The 21,275-nt window shown below is 40.9% G+C and overlaps 1 protein-coding gene across 9 annotated transcripts in view; it reads right to left on the bottom strand.

Moving 5' to 3' along the window:
• RNF144B (ring finger protein 144B) overlaps positions 1 to 21,275 on the bottom strand; it is a 176,169-nt gene that overhangs the window by 64,609 nt on the left and 90,285 nt on the right. For 3 of the 9 annotated variants that reach the window (XR_010835151.1, XM_067006702.1, XM_067006697.1), the window contains exons 1-2: positions 18,597 to 19,389; positions 6,815 to 7,018 (exon numbers count right to left, since the gene is read on the bottom strand). Coding sequence is in view for 6 of the 9 variants with exons in the window: in XM_067006702.1 (XP_066862803.1) it covers positions 6,815 to 6,982 (168 nt within the window). In the remaining 3 variants the exon portion in view is untranslated. Of the gene's footprint in view, positions 1 to 6,814; positions 7,019 to 10,878; positions 11,024 to 11,762; positions 11,909 to 18,596; positions 19,390 to 21,275 lie in introns of those variants that run through there. The other 6 variants (XR_010835150.1, XM_067006698.1, XR_010835152.1 and 3 more) reach the window with 4 other exon arrangements.

The following is a 21,275-nucleotide window of genomic DNA, read 5'->3' on the forward strand; positions in this document are numbered from 1 at the left end:
ATAGTAGTGAGTTGAAATCACCTATATAACCACGTTTTTTTTTTCTTAACATCTTTATTGGAGTATAATTGCTTTACAATGTTGTGTTAGTTTCTGCTGTATTACAAAGTGAATCAGCTGTATGTATACATATATCCCCATATCACCTCCCTCTTGTGTCTCCATCCCACTCTCCCTATCCCACCCCTCTAGGTGGTTACAAAGCACCAAGCTGATCTCCCTGTGCTATGCGGCTGCATATGGTAGTGTATATATGTCCATGTCACTCTCTCACTTTGTCCCAGCTTACCGTTCCCCCTCCCCATCCTCAATTCCATTCTCTACGTCTGCGTATTTATTCCTGTCCTGCCCCTAGGTTCTTCAAAACCATTTTATTATTTTTTTTTAGATTCCATAAATATGTGTTAGCATACAGTATTTGTTTTTCTCTTTCTGACTTACTTCACTCTGTATGACAGACTCCAGGTCTTTCCACCTCACTACAAATAACTCAGTTTCATTTCTTTTTATGGCTGACTAATATTCCACTGTATATATGTGCCACATCTTCTTTATCCATTCATATGGTGATGGACACTTAGGTTGCTTCCGTGACCTGGCTATTGTAAATAGTGCTGCAATGAACATTGTGGTACATGACTCTTTTTGAATTATGGTTTTGTCAGGGTATATGCCCAGTAGTGGGATTGCTGGGTCGTATGGTAGTTCTATTTTTAGTTTTTAAGGAACCTCCATACTGTTCCCCATAGTGGCTGTATCAATTTACATTCCCACCAACAGTGCAAGAGGGTTCCCTTTTCTCCACACCCTCTCCAGCATTTACTGTTTGTAGACTTTTTGATGATGGCCATTCTGACCGGTGTGAGGTGATACCTCACTGTAGTTTTGATGTGCATTTCTCTAATGATTAGTGATATTGAGTATCCTTTCATGTGTTTGTTGGCAATCTGTATATCTTCTTTGGAGAAATGTCTATTTAGGTCTTCTGCCCATTTTTGGATTGTATAACCACCTTTTTATAAAAGGCTAATGAGGAAGCAAGTCAAGTCTTTACAGGATTTCCTTCCTCTAAAACATTTTTGAAAAACAGAACAGCTCAGCATACTGACAGAACTTAGGAAAGAGAGGAATAGTAATGTTAACTTACTAGGGGTTTGGGACTGTGCTAGTTGCTGTAAGGGGATTCTCATTCGATGCTTCCTACAACGCTCTTGGATACTACTATCCACTACCCCCGCTTCAACCTACAGGTGAGAAACTAAGTTTCACAGAAGCCAAAGAACTTGCCTAAAGTTATACACCAGTAAACAGCAAAGCCTGAACACGAGCCTGGGTCTTCCTAGCTCAGCAGCTGCACTTTTAACCACTATGAGTGTGACACTGGAAGGGAAGAATGGAGGTGGGAATAGAAAAATGACATTCCTTCCTCCTTATGTAGATATCGGTTAGAATCCAGGAAAGAACCACTGCAGGTTCTTTGCTTCATTTGAAAGTTACCAATCCGTGTGGGTGTGCATGTATGTTTGGATGTACTCAGAAACATACACAACGTATGCACGCACACACACTGCAAATCTTCCCACACTGTAAATGTCTCCCAGGCTATATGTGGGCCTTGCTTAAAGGTCACCCAACAGGCCCCAAGGAAAAGAAGGGCTTGGTCTAAAAAGCTTTATATTTCCTCTCACTTTTTCAAACACTGGAAAATCCATTTGGCTCAGAAAAATGAATAGTAAAAGGAGTTCTAACGACTTAGAGCCAACAAAATGTAATGGAAAAAAGGCAGGAATATGGCTGGACTTTATTTTCTTTTTGCTCAGCACATCCTGTCTTTAATCTGAACGGTAAATAGGCCATGCCAACATACTAACTCTTTTTAGGTGAAATTATCTAGGTTATGAAAACAAGCAACAACTGTGTTTTCATTATTGTTTAATTCGTGGCTGACAGAAATAGCTTCCAAAGTAAATCAAAGAGGCAAATATTGCTCACAAGGGAGAAACCCACAAATTTTCCCTCCTTTGATAATGGATTTTTGTGAAATTTCTTTTCTTTCCCTTGAATTATAATTGTGTGGTATTATCTGCAAGAGTGTGTTGCAAAAGCTAGAAAAGGGGAATTTGAATTTTCACATTTGCATTATTTAAATCCATGGGGGAGGGTGGGGAGAGAGAGAGACTTTTTCCATATTATTAATCAGTAGACTAAACATCCCTGAGATATTTAACTTTCAAGTACAACAAGTAATTTTACAACACCTCTCTCTGTAACCCCACAATATCAACTTCTTTGGCTCCATGATGTACCTAAATGCTGGTCATGCTAGTGAAGAGCTCCACCCATTTTTGTCCGTATACTTAGCTTCCCTTGCTTCATACTACACTTTCTTCTCTATGTTAAACCTGAGCAAACAGTCTAACAGAAACCATCTTCTCAAATAGAACATGGTAAAGCTTCTTTTAACAAGAAACTAGATATATCGATGGATTATTTGAAGCAACATCTGTCCCCTTCCTTTCTCTGGATGGCATTTAAATCAAGAATTACATTCATGGGGTAAGTCAGAGCAGCATTCTTCCATGCACTGGTTGTGGGGAAATTAATAGGTATTCCACTCAAAAAAAAGTTGGCATTGGTCAAACGGAAATGCTTCATCAGGAGAAGGTCAACAGGGTCCCTTCGCTTTCTTTCTAACCACAAGATCTCACAGAGTCTCTAAAATGCAATTATACTTTTTACATGCCTCCAAGAGAGGACTAGAAAACATACACGTTTCCAAGCTAATCTGACTTGGAAACAGAGCTGGAGGGTCACGGAACACCCTTGGGTTAGGGAACACCTGCTTAAGCTCCAGGTCTGAGCTGGCCAACAGCCAATGGTCCAGTCAGACTCTGTCCATCCTGTACTCGCCAAGCAAACTGATCACACTGTTTCTTAGGGAAAACAGGACAAGGACAGAATGTATAAAGAGCTTAATTGAACTGATGAAAATATACAAGTATAGCACCATCTCTAGCAGGAGAACCATCACATTTGGACATTCTCCTCATGGGAGGGGGAAAAGGGAACTATCTTAGCGAAACCATTCTAAATATATGGCATGTGCACAAGAAGGCCTTCCCAGCCAATAATTGGAAGATGTCATCCAATCATACTTAAAATTGGGAATTAGTAATATATAGCCTATGAAAAAATGTCACTGGTTTCTTTTCAGCCTTGAAAACACAAAACACATTTAATATCTTTAATTTGAATGCAAATCAAAATCTGGGGGGAATCAGACTTTTTTTTTTTTTTTGCTGTACGCGGGCCTCTCACTGTCGCGGCCTCTCCTGTTGCGGAGCACAGGCTCCGGACACGCAGGCTCAGTGACTATGGCTCACGGGCCCAGCCGCTCCGCGGCACGTGGGATCCTCCCGGACCGGGGCATGAACCCGCGTCCCCTGCATCTGCAGGCGGACTCTCAACCACTGCGCCACCAGGGAAGCCCTCAGACACATTTTTAACTGGTATTTTTAACTGGTTTTTAACATCAGTAACCCTCAGATCCATTTTTAAACTGTTTTTTAAAAAGAAGAAATAAGAGCTCTAACAGAAACGTTAGAATAGTATTTCAGGTGAGTCTGGTATCAACTGCAAATTTATAGACACTAATGTAATCAAACATATACAGCTTACTATTTTGGCAGATCATAGAAAATGGGGTATTGGGAAGCCAGGGAAGGTTAATGTTTACAGCGATGAAAACTTCCCAAGTTTCAGGGATACCAAAACACCAAGCCATTTGTCTTTCTGCTTTTTTTTTTTTTTTTTTTTTTTTTTGCGGTACGCGGGCCTCTCAGTGTTGTGGCCTCTGCCGTTGCGGAGCACAGGCTCCGGACGCGCAGGCTCAGTGGCCATGGCTCACAGGCCCAGCAGCTCCGCGGCATGTGGGATCTTCCCGGAAGATCGGGGCATGAACGCATGTCCCCTGCATCGGCAGTCGGACTCTCAACCACTGCGCCACCAGGGAAGCCCCCTGTCTTTCTGCTTTTGAGTACTCCCCAACAATGAGGAAGTATGAATCTAAATGACAGAATAATCTAATTGTATTAACTCCTACCCCCAAAATGCTGAAGGAGAAATAAGAAGCAGTTGTGCTGTCTTTAACTGGGAACTAAGATCTATGGAAACAATAATATGGCAGTGGTAGCAATCTGTGAATGTGAAATACAGCCTTTGCTTGTCTGTGTATTCTTTATCCAACGTTGACGCACAAATTTGAATCCTGCTCTTTGAGATCTCATTGCAAAAAGTGAATTCCATATCCTGCTTTGAAACATCATTAACCCTCAGATAAAAATTTCCACTCTGGCTTTAACCAAATGTTGCTTCTGACTCATTTGTTTCAAGGATTAGCAAAGGTCCGAAAGCTATGTGAGAAAGTCAAAGAAAACAGTTCTGAAGCACAGCACTCAGAAATAAAGTAAGACCAAAGGAAACTGAAGCTGCCCCGTGATGACAAGGCCATTTCCTTACTTCCTGCGAAGTAACACACGCTGACAAGATGAGGAAGAACCAGCATAAACATCACTTACTGAAGCCTCCTTCTGTCCGCCCAACTATCAGTGTAACATCCTGGAACCCACACTCCTAACCTCCTGCTCTGCTTTTTTTCTAAGCCCCTATTACCCACTAGTATGTACCTTACCTATTTAATATGCTAATTATTTATTATGTAACTCCTTTGATAGCATATAAGTTCCTCAGAGCAAGGATCTACGCTGGGTTTTGTTTCTTTCTTTTTTCTCTTTTTTTTTTTTTTTTTTTTGCGGTACGCGGGCCTGTCACTGCTGTAGCCTCTCCTGTTGCAGAGCACAGGCTCCAGACGCGCAGGCTCAGAGGCCATGGCTCACGTGCCCAGCCGCTCCGCGGCATGTGGGATCTTCCCGGACCGGGGCACGAACCCGTGTCCCCAGCATCGGCAGGAGGACTCTCAACCACTGCGCCACCAGGGAAGCCCTGGGTTTTGTTTCTTTAACTGATAAATCACGGTGCCTAGAACAATTCCCAGGACACACAAATGCTGCTCACTAGATATGTGTTGAATAAAGGGATAAATGATACTATTCTTTGCCATCTTTGGATCCTACAGTTGAAAACATAAGGAAAGGATTTTAGTCACTTTCCTTTTTACCTAAAAATTATTCCAAGCCTTCTCTCTACCCTAATCCTCAATCCAAAAGAATTTAAGAAAATGGATATAAACTAGCTAGACAATGTGTCATGTTAGTTAAATTAACTTAGAAAAAAAGAGATGGAGTAAAATTTATTTCACCTTAAATGTTTTTTTAAAAAAAAAAGTATGCTTAGTAAAATGTCTTTTTATAAATTATTCCAGTATTTCCTAAATGATTTCTTTCTCCTTACTCCCGTTGATTTAAGCACTGATCACTGTATCTAAACTGGTCAAATTCCTTCACAAGTCAGGGGTATTAAACCCACATTTGGCTGGTGATTATTATACTTACTGTATAATAAATATTAACAGTCTGCCCATACGAGGCCTACCAAAGCAAAGATAAACAGTGACTACCGTAATTCAGGCACAAAGCCCTCCCGTCTACCATGCTGAAAGGCCCAGCACTCTTCCCAGCTGACTCTTAATCCATCCTTAGTTTAAAAGTGTAGCTAATTCAAACACACAGGAGAGAGGTTAGGGACCATAAATAGAGGAAAAATCATTTATTTCTGGGCCTATGAATACAGGCCCAGAGTAGCTCTATCTTACTACTTTTTCATTTGTTCATGAAAAATTTACCAATTTGTTATTTGAAATTTCCCAATTGGGGAGGCAAACAAAAATGTGCTGAGGCCCGATGTGGCCCACGGGCATCAGTTTACAATGTCTTGTTTCAGGCCTCAGGTCAGAGAGCACTGCCACCAGGAACCCCCCTACCACTCCTAAAGTGGGTGAGGCACTCCTGCGGTATGTTACGTCTAGCCATCCCTGATTTCACCAAACTCTTGTAGAGTTCCTGCAACGTGTCCATCTTTTCTGTGGGGAGTATCTTACTTATCTTTATATTCCCAACATCAAGTGCCTAGAGCACAGAGTAGGATCTCAAAAAATGCTTTGATAAATGAAAATTTGAACAAGACCACCTGGTTCACACTTCTCGTAGTCCCCGTGAACCCATCAGTCCATTTCCTATCTTTATTCCTTAACCAACCAACCTTTAGGGATACATGCAGTCAAGGTCACAGGCCTTGATACCAAGTGCCAAACTAAAAGAGACAAGCCCACCCCTGGAGATCTATAGGGTTATATTTGTTATGAGGAATAAGCAGCATTCGGCATATTGTGAAAATACGAAAAAAAAATTAAAAAGGAAATTCGACAAAGTAAAACAGTTGTACACCATGTGCTTTGTAGGAGACGAGCAAGTACATGAAGGAAAATTCAGCAAATTGCTACCTGATTTCTCCATCATTCAAAACACTTGATGAGCTTCTTACAGATGTTAGTTAACTAAGGCATGTTTAAAATGTCTATTTCGTTCCTTAGCTAGAGCTTTAAGAACAGAAAGATGCTGCTTATGCAACCAATAATTAAACTTCATGTATGTGTTACACTTTGCCTAAACCCCAGTAAACATCGGGTTTACTATTCAAGATAGTATTTGGAATCATATCCAAATGTGGAATTGCTCTCCCAAGCAGAATCATATTGTAGCAAACTTTGGCTTCTCAGTAAGTCACAGAAGTATATCCTGTATTTTTATAATTCTTCCCTTTGTATTTTCTCATGATGAAAGCATCAGGGTAAACTTACAGCTGTGCAAAAGATGCACCGGCATTCCTGGAGCGTGGTCATCTTGTCCAGAGACTGTTCACACAGGCAGAGTTTGCAAGTGATGAGGGGGGCCAGAGCTAGGTCTCCAGGTGTGGGATTTTTGGCAGCGGTCATGGTGAGACAGTGGAGCCTACCAACTGAGCCCATCAGCCTGTCTTCAGAGTTCTTCAGTCTCCTCAATCCCTACAGAAAGGCCCAAAGCAGAAAATATCATATCCATTGATACAGCTGTTGTTTAACCAACACATCTGGACACCAGCAGGGCAAATCCTCACCCTCAATGATCTAAGTGTACAGCAAATGCATTTCTGAGAACCATGGATGAGAGAACTTATCACCTTGGCAACCTATTCCTAGAGTCCTGAAATGTAAGGTGACCTCACTGTCCTGACTCATATCAAGTCAACTATGGAAATTAAAAGACTACTATGAACAAACACACACCATTTAGGAATCGCATTGCTATGATCAATTCAACAGATTCAAAAAATACTTAAAAAGAGAATGTCACTCAAAAAGTTAAATATAGAATTACCATATGATCCAGAAATTTCACTTCGGGGTGAACACCCAAAAGAATTCAAAGCAGGGACTCAAACAGATACTTGCACACCAGTGTGCACAGTAGCATCATTCACGACAGCCAAAAGGTGGGAACAATCCAAATGTCCATCAACGGATGAATGCATAAACAAAATGTGCTATAAACGTACAATGGAATACTATTCAGCCTTAAGAAGGAATGAAATTCCGACACATGCTACAACATGGATGAACCTTGAAGACATTATGCTAAGTGAAATAGGCCAGACACAAAAGGGCAAATATTGTATGATTCCATTTATATGAGGTACCTAGAACAGTCAAATTCACAAAGACAGAAAGTAGAAAGGTGATTACCGAGAACTGGAGGAATGGCAAATGGAGAGTTATCACTTAATGAACACAGAGTTTCTGGCACGATGAAAAAGTTCTAGAAATGGATAGTGTGATGGTTGGACAACATTGCGATTGTACTTAATACCTCCGAATTACAGTTAAAATGGTTGAAATGATAAATTTTATTATGTATATTTTACTCCAATAAAAGAAATTTCAGGGCTTCCCTGGTGTCCTGCAAGGGACACGGGTTGGAGCCCTGGTCTGGGAAGATCCCACGTGCCGCGGAGCAACTAAGCCCGTGCGCCACAACTACTGAGTCTGCGCTCTAGAGCCCGCAAGCCACAACTACTGATCCGTGAGTCACAACTACTGAGCCCACGTGCTGCAACTAATGAAGCCTGCGCGCCCGGAGCCCGTGCTCCACAACAAGAGAAGCCACCGCAATGAGAAGCCCGCACCACAACGAAGAGTAGCTCACCTCAACTAGAGAAAGCCTGCACACAGCAATGAAGACCCAACACAGTCAAAATTAAATTAAAAATAAAAATTTCAATAAGGTGTCAGTGTTAATTGTGTTCCTTCACATGCATTATTTCATTTAATGTTTTGCAACCACAATGATTATTTCCTTCATTTTATAGATGAATTGAGGCCCTGAGAAGTTAAGTAATCTGCCAAAGTTCTCAGAGCTTATACACAGCACAGCTAAACTCAAACCTCCATCTTCTGAGGCCAAGTCCAGTGCCTTTTCCATTACACAAGAACTGCCTCACAAGTGGATACTATGTGGAGGGATGTAGCAGGGAGAGAGAGATATAGGAAGAGGGAGGGAAAGAGAGAGAGAGAGAGAGAGAGAGAGAGGTGAATTCCATGACTACGGCTATCATAAGATCACTAAAGAATAAAATTTGCCTCTACACATAGCATGACTAGAGGAAAGAATATTTCTACACCGAAAAATAAAAATTATAACCGAAGCCCTTCCACTAGATTGTTTTTATTCAGAATATCTTTAAAAGAGGTAAGATAATTGTGAAAATAATTTCCCTACATATCCATAGTTTATATCACATCAAGAAATTTCATGTTCTGATTAAATAAAAGCAAAATCCTTAAGTTCTTACTACTTTAACAGAGTATGGCCAATTCTAATAAATTTGGCCATAGAAATAATTGTATCCTCTCCCCGCAGAAGAACCAGACTCTCTTCCTCCCAATTGTTGGGCAAAAGAAATTATTTTACATATTCAGCATTTGTTATACAGCCCCACAGCGACTTAAGTCTCCATATATTAGTACAAAAGTACTAAAATACGGGAGAAAAAAACCAGATTAGATCAGAAAGAAAAAAATCTATGAGATCTAACTGCACTAACTTTCTTAGTGTCACATCAGAAAGAATCAACAGTTTCTAACTCTAGCGAACTGAAGTGTTTACGGTTTATCACCTACTTCTTAAGTAGTAGTAAAAGACTTGATCAAAAATAAATTAAATAGGAAGCTAACCAATGACTGGCTTCCAATACGATAGATATTTCTCGGGAAAAGACCAATATGGTTCAAGACACAGTGTTCTTATTCAATTAACTATTGACGATCTATCATCCAAGAGCAAATTAAATTCAAATCAACCTGCACATCAAATCCAGGATTTTAAAGTTAAAAAAAAAAAATCCCTTTAGGGTCAATTAGGGGTAAAAGTGAATGACTTTGCTTCTCCCGTTCCCAGTTTATACTTAACACAACTATCGCCTGTTTTCTTCTCCAAGACTCCCCCGTTGATAACACACATCACCTTATCGAAAATGTCTTTTCACCTGTCTTTTCATCTCTATTTTCCCAACACTGCTCATGCAACATATTCTGACTTATTTTCCCCCTCAGAAAGAGAAATCCCAAGTCACACAAGAAGAAGAAATGTAGCCAGTAAATTCTTCCTGTGTAGGGAAGATGGGAAATGACACAGGCCAGAAACATCCCACACCACAAATGTCAATTACACTAACAGCCCATTTGGAGGAAGCTGTCGAGAATAGATAAATCCTGCTGTCCCAGCCTAGGCAAGAGAGCAAGGTGTTCTTCAAGAAAGTCATTTTCTTCTAACAGTCTCAATCTATTTTCTAGAAGGGGACATTTAACAGGCCAATGTACTTGAAAAACAAAGACATAATGGGATACTTCTTAAAAGGTTATCTCTTTGAAATAGTCTTCTTTTGAAGGCAGGGCAAGACAGTTGTGTGACTCAAGGCCATCTGAAACTAATCTTGTCCCTTGCCATATACATAAGGTTTTACTCAGTTTGTGAGTTACATGCCTATAGGCTATGAAATCAAAGTTGCAGAAATACAAAAATATCTATCACCTCCAAAAGTTTCCTCCTGCCCCCTTTATTTATCATTGTTTTGTGTGTGCGTGATCAAGAGCACGTAACATAAGATCTACCCTTGGCAAATTTTAAAGTATACAATACAGTATTGTTAACCACAGGTACCATGCTGTTCCATAGGTGTATACTTCTCAATTCGTCAAATTCTATACATTAAATATGTACACTTCTTGGTCTGTCAATCATACCTCAGTAAAGTGGCTTAAAATTTATACATATAAATTTAAACTACATATATTATATATATAAATATATTCTTATAACATAAAAACTTTTTACAAGCAGAGACCAATTTTGTTTAAAAAAGAATTCCAAGCATTCCAATCAAGGCAGAACTTGTGACTGAGACAGAGGAAAGAAGTCACATATTTCATCTCTTTGAGAGGTGAACAATCCAAAATAATTCTTGAAAAAGAAGTGATTTACCTTTCTGTCTACCAGAACCCCAGTTCCCCAAAGTGATGGCTTTTGAATATTTTTAAAGCAGTGGAATTTTATAAAAACAAAATCTTAAGCACCCCGCCATTGGATAAAAGAGATAAGGTAGACTAGCGCCAGATGAAACAACACTGGGAGACCCCGTCCAGGTACCCTTGACCTTTCCTTCAGCAGCCTCCCAGGCACCATCATGGAGGCTGAAGGCTTCACCACGCACAGCTCGAAAACCAGCCCTTTGGTTTTCACTCTGGGCAAAATCAGTAATGAATGTTTTAGAAATAAATGACACACAGTAGCAATTCATAGAAAAAGAGTATCAAGCAAGAAATCTGTTCACCATTGATTCATCAGAAATTGAGCTCTTCAAGCAATAGTCAGGGGAATCCCAAAGTCCTCTAAATGAATCTCCCCCACACTTGAGATGTTTGTGAATGGCTCCAAGGTGTCCTAATGTTTCTTCATGTGTGTCTTATTAAGATTCACTGGAAAAAAAAAAAAAAAAAAAAGAAAAGGTTCACTGGTCTCAGGCTTCCCTGGTGGCGCAGTGGTTAAGAATCTGCGTGCCAATGCAGGGAACATGGGTTCAAGCCCTGGTCCAGGAAGATCCCACATGCCACGGGGCAACTAAGTCCACGAGCTACAACTACTGAGCCTGCACTCTAGAGCCCACAAGCCACAACTACTGAAGCCCATGCACCTAGAGCCCGTGCTCTGCAACAAGAGAAGCCACTGCAATGAGAAGCCCACGCACCGCAACGAAGAGTAGCCCCCGCTCGCTGCGACTAGAAAAAGCTCGCGTGCAGCAACGGAGACCCGACACAGCCATAAATAAATAATAAATTCTTAAAAAATTTCGGGCTTCCCTGGTGGCGCAGTGGTTGAGAGTCCGCCTGCCGATGCAGGGGACACGGGTTCGTGCCCGGGTCCGGGAAGATCCCACATGCCGCGGAGCGGCTGGGCCCGTGAGCCATGGCCACTGAGCCTGCGCGTCCGGAGCCTGTGCTCCGCAACGGGAGAGGCCACAACAGTGAGAGGCCCGCGTTACCGCAAAAAAAAAAAAAAAAAAAAAAAAAAAAAAAAAAATTTACTCCTCTCTACAACATGCAACCACCACTGGCAGAACTATCCCCCCCTCACCTCCCCGGCCAACTACTAAACTAAATGTCATGAAGCACAGAGGGGTGGCCAGAAGATGACCGACCACACACAGTTCCTCCTGACCTGCTCACGAAACCAACATCCTCATAGGTACACTGACAATACACACACTCCCTTTCAGGTTTCCAGAAAAGTCTTCCTTCCAGAAAGCCAATAACTCATTCTTACTGGCTTGCTCAACTTGTTTTGCCTCATACTTCACAATTTGCCTAAAATAAGAAAGTGACTTGAATATTCCATCCTCCTGCTTGATTTAAAATGGTAACAATTATAATTACTTTTACACTTATTACAAGTGTGACTGAGCCTCTTTTGGGATGTCAAGAACCCAACGAGAAACGAATTTTGGTAGAGAATGTAAGAGCCATGTTGGAAAGAAGAAAAACGTGACAAGCTGACTTCTAGTTCAAATGTTCTAAAGTTGGTGGCAGGGTTGAGGATGGAGTGGTGAGGGCAGGCTTCACCCAGATGGTAGAAGTCTCACTTGCTTAACTATAAGTAACCACATAAGAGGACAGATTGCCCTACAAAGTATTCATTATATGAGAAGCAACCACCTTCTGATAGGAAAGAACAGGACACTTTTTCCCTCTTGTGTTTTCATTAGAATTGCCAAAGAAAGGAATACTTCAGAAACGGTGCTGGAAAGCTCAGGAGGTATAAGGAATTTTCATATTCTGCTGGCGGCCTGAAAAAGCAATCTGCTCCAAAAATGCAGTGGGTGAGAGAGCCAACATTCAAAGTATTTTTAACTAATGTAGTTTATATCCGTTTCACTACCCAAAATCATAGCTGTTATTCAACTGCACAAAGATAACGTGATTGGAGAGGATAATGTTTTACTAGGATACTTGTCTAGTTATTTAGGAATTTTTACACCATCTGAAAAAACGTTAAGATTTAGATAAATTGGTAAAGCACAATTAAAGGGACTAAGAGAAAAAGAAAGTTAATACAATGAAACAGCTGGATGTTACTTATGTAATAGAAATATTAATTTATGTAAAAATCCAGTTGTTCTGTGGCGAGGGGTCTTAATTCCAGGCCATGACATGAAAGTCTAAGAGTTACTCAAGAACAAGGGACAAAACAGAAGAGGAGACACATGAATGTTCTCAGAATGTTTACATGCCCCTGCAAGACACTGAGTCATCCCTGCAAAATATTCATAAAAGGTATGAATGCTTCACAGTGACAGGGAGCTAACAAAGGGAAGTGTTTTCAGGAAGGGTAGGTGGTGGGGAAGGTAGGGCTGAAGTGCTGCCTGTATCATGGAGAGAGATTCTCAGGAAGCAGAGCAGAGATACTCTAGCAGAGCAGAAAGAAACAGTAATCCAAAGGTCCCATCTCTGCCTCGTTAGGAAAGCCCTCCCAATATCAACTAAGACTGACATGTTAGGCAACCAGCTCAACACAATCCAAAATTAATATTTTGTTGACCTTGGCATTTCTACCCAATGCAATGATTTATTTCACTGCTGGTTCATGTTCTTGACAAAAGCTATTAGTGACTCAAATGGTACTGACTGAACCTAATAAAGTGCTGACCATCATCAGCCATTAGCCACTTGCTGAAGTTCTACCCTCAAAAAGTTTGGAATGGAAGGTAGACCAGCTGGCTGGTAGAGTACCAAGGGCTACGGACATTGGTGGTAAGTGAGGCAAGGGCTTATGCAGACCTCCATACTGGCCAGTGTTGTGGTTCTACTCCCTTACTACCTCTTTGACCCACTCTCCGGCCATTCATCTGGCCATTCAGGGACTAGATGAACCAGTGCACAACCAGGAATATCAGAAAAAGAGTTCTAATACGTGCCTTGAGAGGGCAAGAATAAATGGGAACACAGGCAGCCTCACTAGTAATCACAGAAATGGAATTACTCAAGTATATTTTATGTCTATTTAACTGCTTTGTAAAAGAATGAGTAGATGCATGGCATCACACATAAGATATTTCATCATTATTTGAAAACAATAAAACATATTAGAAACTATTTTCTAGTACAGTCGTCCCTAGATATCCATGGGGGATTGGTTTCAGAACCCCTGGCAGATACCAACATCCTCAGATGCTCAAAGTCCTTTTATAAAATGGCCTAATACAGTTGGCCCTCCACACCCGCGGCTTCTGCGTCCGTTGGCAGCTTTCACCAACCACAATGCAGGACCCACCAATATGAAGGGCTGACTGTAAAAACAAACCCAATAACTGCTTAATTCTTAGCAATCATGGAGGCAAATATTCACCTACTCAGGCTTTGTGATGTTGTAACATTGCTGTAAAACACTGTTCATCACTGTGATGGGAAAGGGAACTTCGGCTTTCTTCCCCACTGTTTCACAGCTTCATTCAGGGGAACTCAAGTGATGAAAAAATATTCAGTCTAAAATTTTTTAGATTTAACATGTTCATCTCAACAGGTTCCAGGATGTCAATAAGATTATAACTCTGTAAACTGGGATCCGGTATCTTCTAAAAATGGTAGAAGATTCCCCTCCCCTTAGGAGGGGAATCTTAAATATTACCAAAAACTGTTTTCTAGGCAGTCTCTTTGCTATTTGAAATTATGTAATGAATAAAGCCCATTATTTTAATAAGATCTATCTTTTCTAGCTTTATTGAGATATAATTAGTACAAAAAATTGTGTAAGTTTAATGTATACAATGTAATGAGTTGATATAGATATATTTCGTGAAATGATTACCATAATAAGGTTACTTAACACTTCCATCGCCTCAGTTACCATTTTATTTAAGATGAGAATAATCAGATCTAATTTTTATATTTTTTTCCTACCAAGTACATAGGAGAAATATATGGAAAGATATATGAGATCATGACCAACAAAGTACATGATATTGTGATAAGCGAACTCTAAACCTTACAGAGTAGAGGGCATCTGGGATGTCAAGTTTGAACATTTACAAAACGCCTATCCTTCTTCTAAAAAGCGCATTTCTTTTTTCTTGCCTTCTTCTGTATTCTCATTACCACTGCGAGGTAAGGCCCAGGAGGCAGAAAACCATTCCCAGCTTTCCTAACAATAAAAACTTATGAAAGAAGGTTAGGGGTGAATATGAGAATAACAGCTCAATGATAGTTTGGGCATCGTAATTTTACATTCATCATTGTAGGTCCCTCCTCGACACCACTGCTGTGCCCTGTCCACCTCTTATTTAATCAGCGGTTCCCTGGCCTCCCACAATTATTCATACAGCCCTGCTGAATAATTGCCTTCCCCCTGCCTGGCATAACAACAAAATTCAGAGGCAGGAAGGAATGCCACTTACAGGCAGGTCAGACAATGATGTAATTAACAGATCAAGGAGAAGTGTTATTTCAGAAAGCCCCATAGAGCAAGAGACAGGCTGATTTCCTGGGTTATGACACTACCAAGAAGTGGCTAAAGAACGAATATCTAAACCAAAATGTTTCCTCCAAATGAATAAAAGCATGTGTAAATATCACCCTGTCCTGTGAAAGTTAAAAGTTATATACAGACATTTTATAGACACAAATTTAAAACCAGTTTGGGAAAAGAACTCCTCCATCCCACACGAAGCGAGGTGCAGGGCGTGTATTTTTGTACATCTTTGCCAAATGAGTTTCTCAAGGAATCAAATACAGAAAAATGCAAAACGCAGAAAATAAGGTCAACCCACAAAGAATTGAATTCCATACGTTAGGTGCTATGGATGTAAAGGTGATTAAACATAGTCCCCACGTATAAAGCATAAACTGGTCAAGGAGGTTGTCAACAGACAGGCTCATATAATCATACACAGGACAATTTGTGGGTTTAAGGCTTCAGCCACAAGTCCAACAAAAAAGAGAAATGAGATAGTCTTGTTCTATCTTCCCAAGAAAGACAAAGGACCAGTTGACTTAAGGTCTGAGACTCAAACTCATGACTGCAGAGGAATTAGAAACCACTGAGACATAGCTTTCAAAGCATGTTCTTTAATAGATACCACAAGCCATGTGATCAGAAGTATCCCCAGCTATGAATAAGAGACGTGTATTTCACTTGTATTGTTGTGTTTTCAATTCAAGGAAGGGATATAATGCATTGGGTTTAGGACTATTCATCCACCAAGTAAATAGCAAATGCCAATGTTAATAAAAATAAAATGTTACTGCAAGACCTCCCACATATGCCTAAAGGTGAAAAAACAAATTTAAAATTAAAATAAATAAATTAACTTAGATGCTCTTATGCCTCTTTAAATTACTTAACACTCAGGTGACATCAGGGAAACGTTATCAAAAAAGAAAAAAAGCCCCCAAAACAAAAACATAATTGAAAGGACAACATCAAAGTATTTTTCATTCTCAGGTAAAACAACATGAATTAAACATTACTATTCTAGTCCAAAGTCACTTTCACTTCCAAGCTTATTCAACTTCTTTCAGGACAGAGGCTACATCTTATACATCGTTACATCCTCAGCCTCTAATCACTCAATACCACAGTAGATAACTTCTCTAATGTACATGGAGGAGAAGAAATATTCAGGGCCTGATTCTCATCTGGATTCGTTTCCAGCAATTCAAAAGCTGAAAATATTGATAATTTGTTATAGCTAAGGCACTGCAATAAATTAAGGCAGGCATCCCTGAAAAAAAAAGTCTAAGTACTCAAGAGCAGTGGCTGCAGATACCTACTCCCCAAAGCTCAGCTTGGCGCAATTCCCATCTCCGAAATAATCAGTTGCACAAAGTAGGTTTAGTCCCCAAGCTGTCTGGACTTTGTTCCCCCACCAACATCTGGGTTCAACATGATTCCTGACCTCTACCTCAAACTACAGATTTCAAACACTAAGAACCTCACTCAACAGGAAAGTAATATTATAAGTCAAGGCCAGGGGGAAACACAGAAGCCAGGACCAGCAGAAACAGTACAGAGAAATGATTCTGATGTCCTTAAAAATGTTCCTAAACAACTCAAATATTGAAATAACTTTTCAAAAAGGAAAACTTAAATATAAATTTCTCAGATTAAAATATTTGTGTGATTCAAGAGAAAGATAGTTTCCAGAAAGCTAAATGGTCTTACCATTTAAATAAAATGAGCTTTTCTCTTTCTGATAGAGCATATGTTCCTCTCTGCTGTAGGGTTTGGCTCTGAAAACCTGGATCATAATCTGGGAGACCCAAAAACTAATTATCATGTTTAAAAAAAGACATGTCTTAAACTGACCTAGTTTGGAAGCCCGGATGCCTTTAAATTGCCAACGAACTGAAACCATTCATGAGAATGGGCCTTTTGAATGCTGAGAATGTTCTTTGGGGCCCAGCACAAAGATATTTGGCATAGATGACTGTAAATATTTGTAAAACTCTGGGTAAATGGCCAGTGTTTGACCACACTCAGAACTCATGTCCAGCACAGTACTGTAGAAGCAAGTTATCTAGGGTTATTGGTTTGGGGGCGGGGTGGGGAGGGGGTGGCAGTTGGTTGAGGGGGTTTATTTCTGTTTGTTTTAAATAAAAAGCCAAGCAATTCAATTCTGCTACTTGACATCTTTTTTACATTTCCTATACCTTGAATTTGTTTACTCATCAAGACAGTTTGAATTTATTTTCTTTCCCACTTTCCTAACTTTATGCGCAGCACAAAGAATAAAATCCCAGTCACAGGTGTGCAAAGGGGAAGGCAGGAGTTTTATGAAAATGTGGCCTTGGACTTCCTGATACAATTCTCTCCACGCGTGGCCTTGTGGATCTGCTATAGATGTCTTTCTTTTTCTCGCTCTCTCTCCTCTTCAAGATAGCTTCAGAAATACTGAAGGGACCCATGAAAAGGACTAGGGTCGAAAAGGGAGGACAGAGTAAGGAGAAGGAGGGACCAGCAGAGGAATTAGATGTGAAAGGGACTGGGGACCAAGAGGCTCATCTCAGTGAAAGCTACAGCAGCCAGATACTTTAATTAGCCAGCAACTCAGTGAAGACTGGTTGGGTTCCTTTTGCCTCTTACCCACACCCTAAAAACTGCATCATCTCAAAGTTCATTTATTTTGCTTCTGGGACTAGAAACCCGCAATCGGCTGCTTCAGAAACGTTAGATACATTGTTCTTTAATTCATACCTGGCAACGTTCAAATAAGCCTCCAGAAATGCCAATTCAGAAGAACACTGCTAGTCCTATTGTGAGCCCCAGCTAATGTTTTGAAAAGATATGTGCTGCAGACAGAAATATGAAAGCGAGACCGTGAAGACAGAGAACATTTTTCCAGAAAGGAGAAATCATTTCTGAGAAATCCGAATGTGAGAAGTATATGTCTCAGGAGTAGACTTACAGCAGAATCCCTGAAACTAGTAAGAAAAACAAAAGGTACCCTGGAAAGGGTAAGCTAAAGATACCTTTAGTCTGCTGATACAGGAATCTGTTTCATTTTAACTTAAACTTGAGAACAGCAGTATAAGATCAGAGTTTCACCCTGTTTTATCAGCAGTTACACGACAAAATAAACAGCATATGACCAAGATCCCACAGATAATAAAACATCTTATCCATATCTAGGTATGTCAACGTATTGCTGTACATTTCCAAATAGCAGAAAGCAAACATCTGAGATTATGCCAAGTTTGGTCTCCGCTGAAGACACTGTGAGGTTTGATCTAATCTGGAATTTTGCAATACATTCTGCAGAGACTGTTTTATTAGAAATTAAACTCGTTTCTTTTTACCTTTACAAAGGTATCTATTTTTTAAAGTTAACAGGTGTTTCAGGCATTCAGAACGAATTCAGTTCTGTACGTTTTAAGCACTGGAGGCAGAAAAAAAAGCTAAAAACCATGGTATCAGAGTTAGTCTCCCGTCCTTTTTTTTCTTAGTCCAACCCCACTGCTGTCTTGCAATGCCTGCAGCGTTTAAAAAGCTCGTTAAACCTACCTGGCAGGAGAGCTACGTTCCTCCCGGCCGCCGGGCTTCTCAGCAGACTCCCTCGCGCTCACCGCCAGCCGGGGCGGCTCGCACCCGGGGGCGGGGGGGGGGGGAAGAGTTGTTAAATTCTCTCCCTCGTCCGCAGACAGCTTCTCGCTCTGCAGGACCGCACCAGGGCTCCGGCTCCCCGACTTCCTGGGCCCGAGGAGGAGGAGTACCTGTAACCGCCTCCTGCCTCGGGGCACAGCTGCGATGCCCGGGAACCTCGCAGAGCGTGGGGCGCCACACGCCAGCGGCAGCCCCGGGAGCCGCGCGTTTATTTATACAGGAAGCTCAGGCGCGGCACTTCCTACTTCCCATCTGGGTCACTCTTCAACTGCAGGTGATGGTCTTAACCCCGTCTGAACCCGGCTGCCAGTGCACCCGAGCAGTCCCGCCCTCCTGCACTCGCTCCACTTAGCAGGACCTCTCTCTTGTCCTTCTTGGACGGCTGCTGCAGAAACGCCGAGCAGGGTAGCCAGCAGCAGCCCCTAGTGTCCTTCCTTCCGCCCAGAAAGGGGCACTTCACCTACTGGCTCTCAGAACTTGCCGCTTCTCTGCAAGCGTCCTCCCAGGACGCCTGTCTCCCTCCTTCCCAGTTCTTTAAGTCTCTTGCTTCTACTTAAAACAACCCAGACCTGCCTTCCCACCTTGCCAGAAAACTGTTTCTGTAGAAACACTTCCCATGCACGTCTCATCCAAAACACCATGTACTTGATTTGCCCTTTTGCGCCTAATGATAAAATTAGATCGCAGGCAAATCAAATCAGGACAGTCTCAGTTTACCTCATATAATACAGGCACGCTTGTATGAAACAATGATTTTGCTGGAAGTGCTTTGTCAACAAATTATGTGGGGAACTGCTCAGTAACCTTTAGTAACCTTTCCAGCTAAAGAAAATGTAACCAAGTAATTCAGAAGCTGTGGGGTACTAGGGTGCGCCTTCCTCACTCCAAAACCTCAGACACTTAGTCTGTGTGATGTTTATAACACATTACATACCTACTCACTCCCTACACACCCCAAAGGTCACAATCACAGTCCCAACTCCGTTGAACATTCCTGTTTAGAAACGTGGTTCTTCTGATCGGGAATCTTTCTGTGCTCACCCTGCACCCTCACTCTACTTTTGCAACCACAGTCAGGAATGTGCTTCCTAAAAGGAAGGGACTCACAGCCCTTTGTGGAAGGAATCTGAGCATGCCAGTGAAGTATCAGCAGTAGGCACAGTGCCAAAGGACACAAGCAAACTGCTTCTCGGCTCTCCATGTTGAAGAAAAGCCTCGAGGTCAAAGCCAAGTGCTGAAGCACACAGTGTATCTCTGTGTATGATGGTAGGACAGGAAGGAGGACCAGTCCACTAGTGGGGGAGGAAAGGAAGGAGGACAAGGGAGATAAGATGGTAAGAGAACGTACAGTGGCGACCCAAAATAATAGAACTGAAGGATATTTGAGCTTGACAAGTCCTTCTAGCTAACTTTAAAGATGAGGAAACTTATGTCCAGGGAGATTTAAGTGGTTGGCTTGAACCAGACAGGGGCAGAGCTGGAACGACACCTAAAGCTGTGTTAGAAGAAAAAGGTATTTGTTAGTGAAAACCACCCCATGGATGTCTAACTTCAAATTTAACAGTAGCTTAGGTTCTGGGATAAACGATCTCAAGATATTTTCTTGGTGTAGTGACCACTGTGGATGGATAGGAATTAGGAAAGATAAACAAAGCACGTTCTAAGAGGTTACTTTATTCATTAGTGTCAATACAAATCTTTGGTGCCTTAAAGCAAAGTTCAACAGAGTCCACTTTTTCAATTATCATGCAATGAAGTTATAATCTCTTGTCAACAGGATAAGGGAAGAAGTTACTGCTAATATGAATGAAAACATGGGTTAAGCAATAATCATGCTGCCTGTTGCTACAAATGGGAAGAAAAATATATTGTATAATTAAATAATATCAGCAATGATTATTTTCAAGTTTATAAAATCTGCATGCAAATTTTAATAGGACTAAATAAACATGTAGAACACTATAGTATTATGTGAACAACTCTTTCAGATCTGGAATAAAATATGTAAGAAAAAATTTAACCAAGGAGGTGAAAGATCTGTATATTGAAACCATAAGACACTGATGAAAGAAATTGAGGACAGAAATAAGTAGAAAGACATTCCGTGCTCATGGATTGGAAGAATTAATATCATAAAGATGTCCACCCTACCCAAAGCAATCTACAAATTCAATGCAATCCTATCAAAATTTCAATGGCATTTTTCACAGAAATAGGACAAACAATCCCAAAATTTGTATGGAACCACAAAAGACCCCAGATAGCCAAAGCAATCTTGTGAAGAACAAAGCTGGAGGAATCACACTTCCTGATTTCAAACTATATTGCAAAGCTATGGTAATCAAAACTCTTTCAGATCTGCCTAACGAATCCACAGTGTGCATCATCCTCTCAAGCATGTATTGATCTCCTCCCAGACAAGCTGCTTGATGTTAGGAAGACAGACATAAGTTGGACACGGCCCCTGTCCTCAAAGAGCTCTCAGTCCAGGGAAGGAGTCAGACAAGCAAATCAATTATCAGGATACTATGGTGTGTATGTATGTGATACAACAGACTGAAACATGATGTGCTTTGGGAG

This window comes from Kogia breviceps, chromosome 10, assembly GCF_026419965.1.
Source record: "Kogia breviceps isolate mKogBre1 chromosome 10, mKogBre1 haplotype 1, whole genome shotgun sequence".
NCBI classification, from domain to species: Eukaryota; Metazoa; Chordata; class Mammalia; order Artiodactyla; family Physeteridae; genus Kogia; species Kogia breviceps.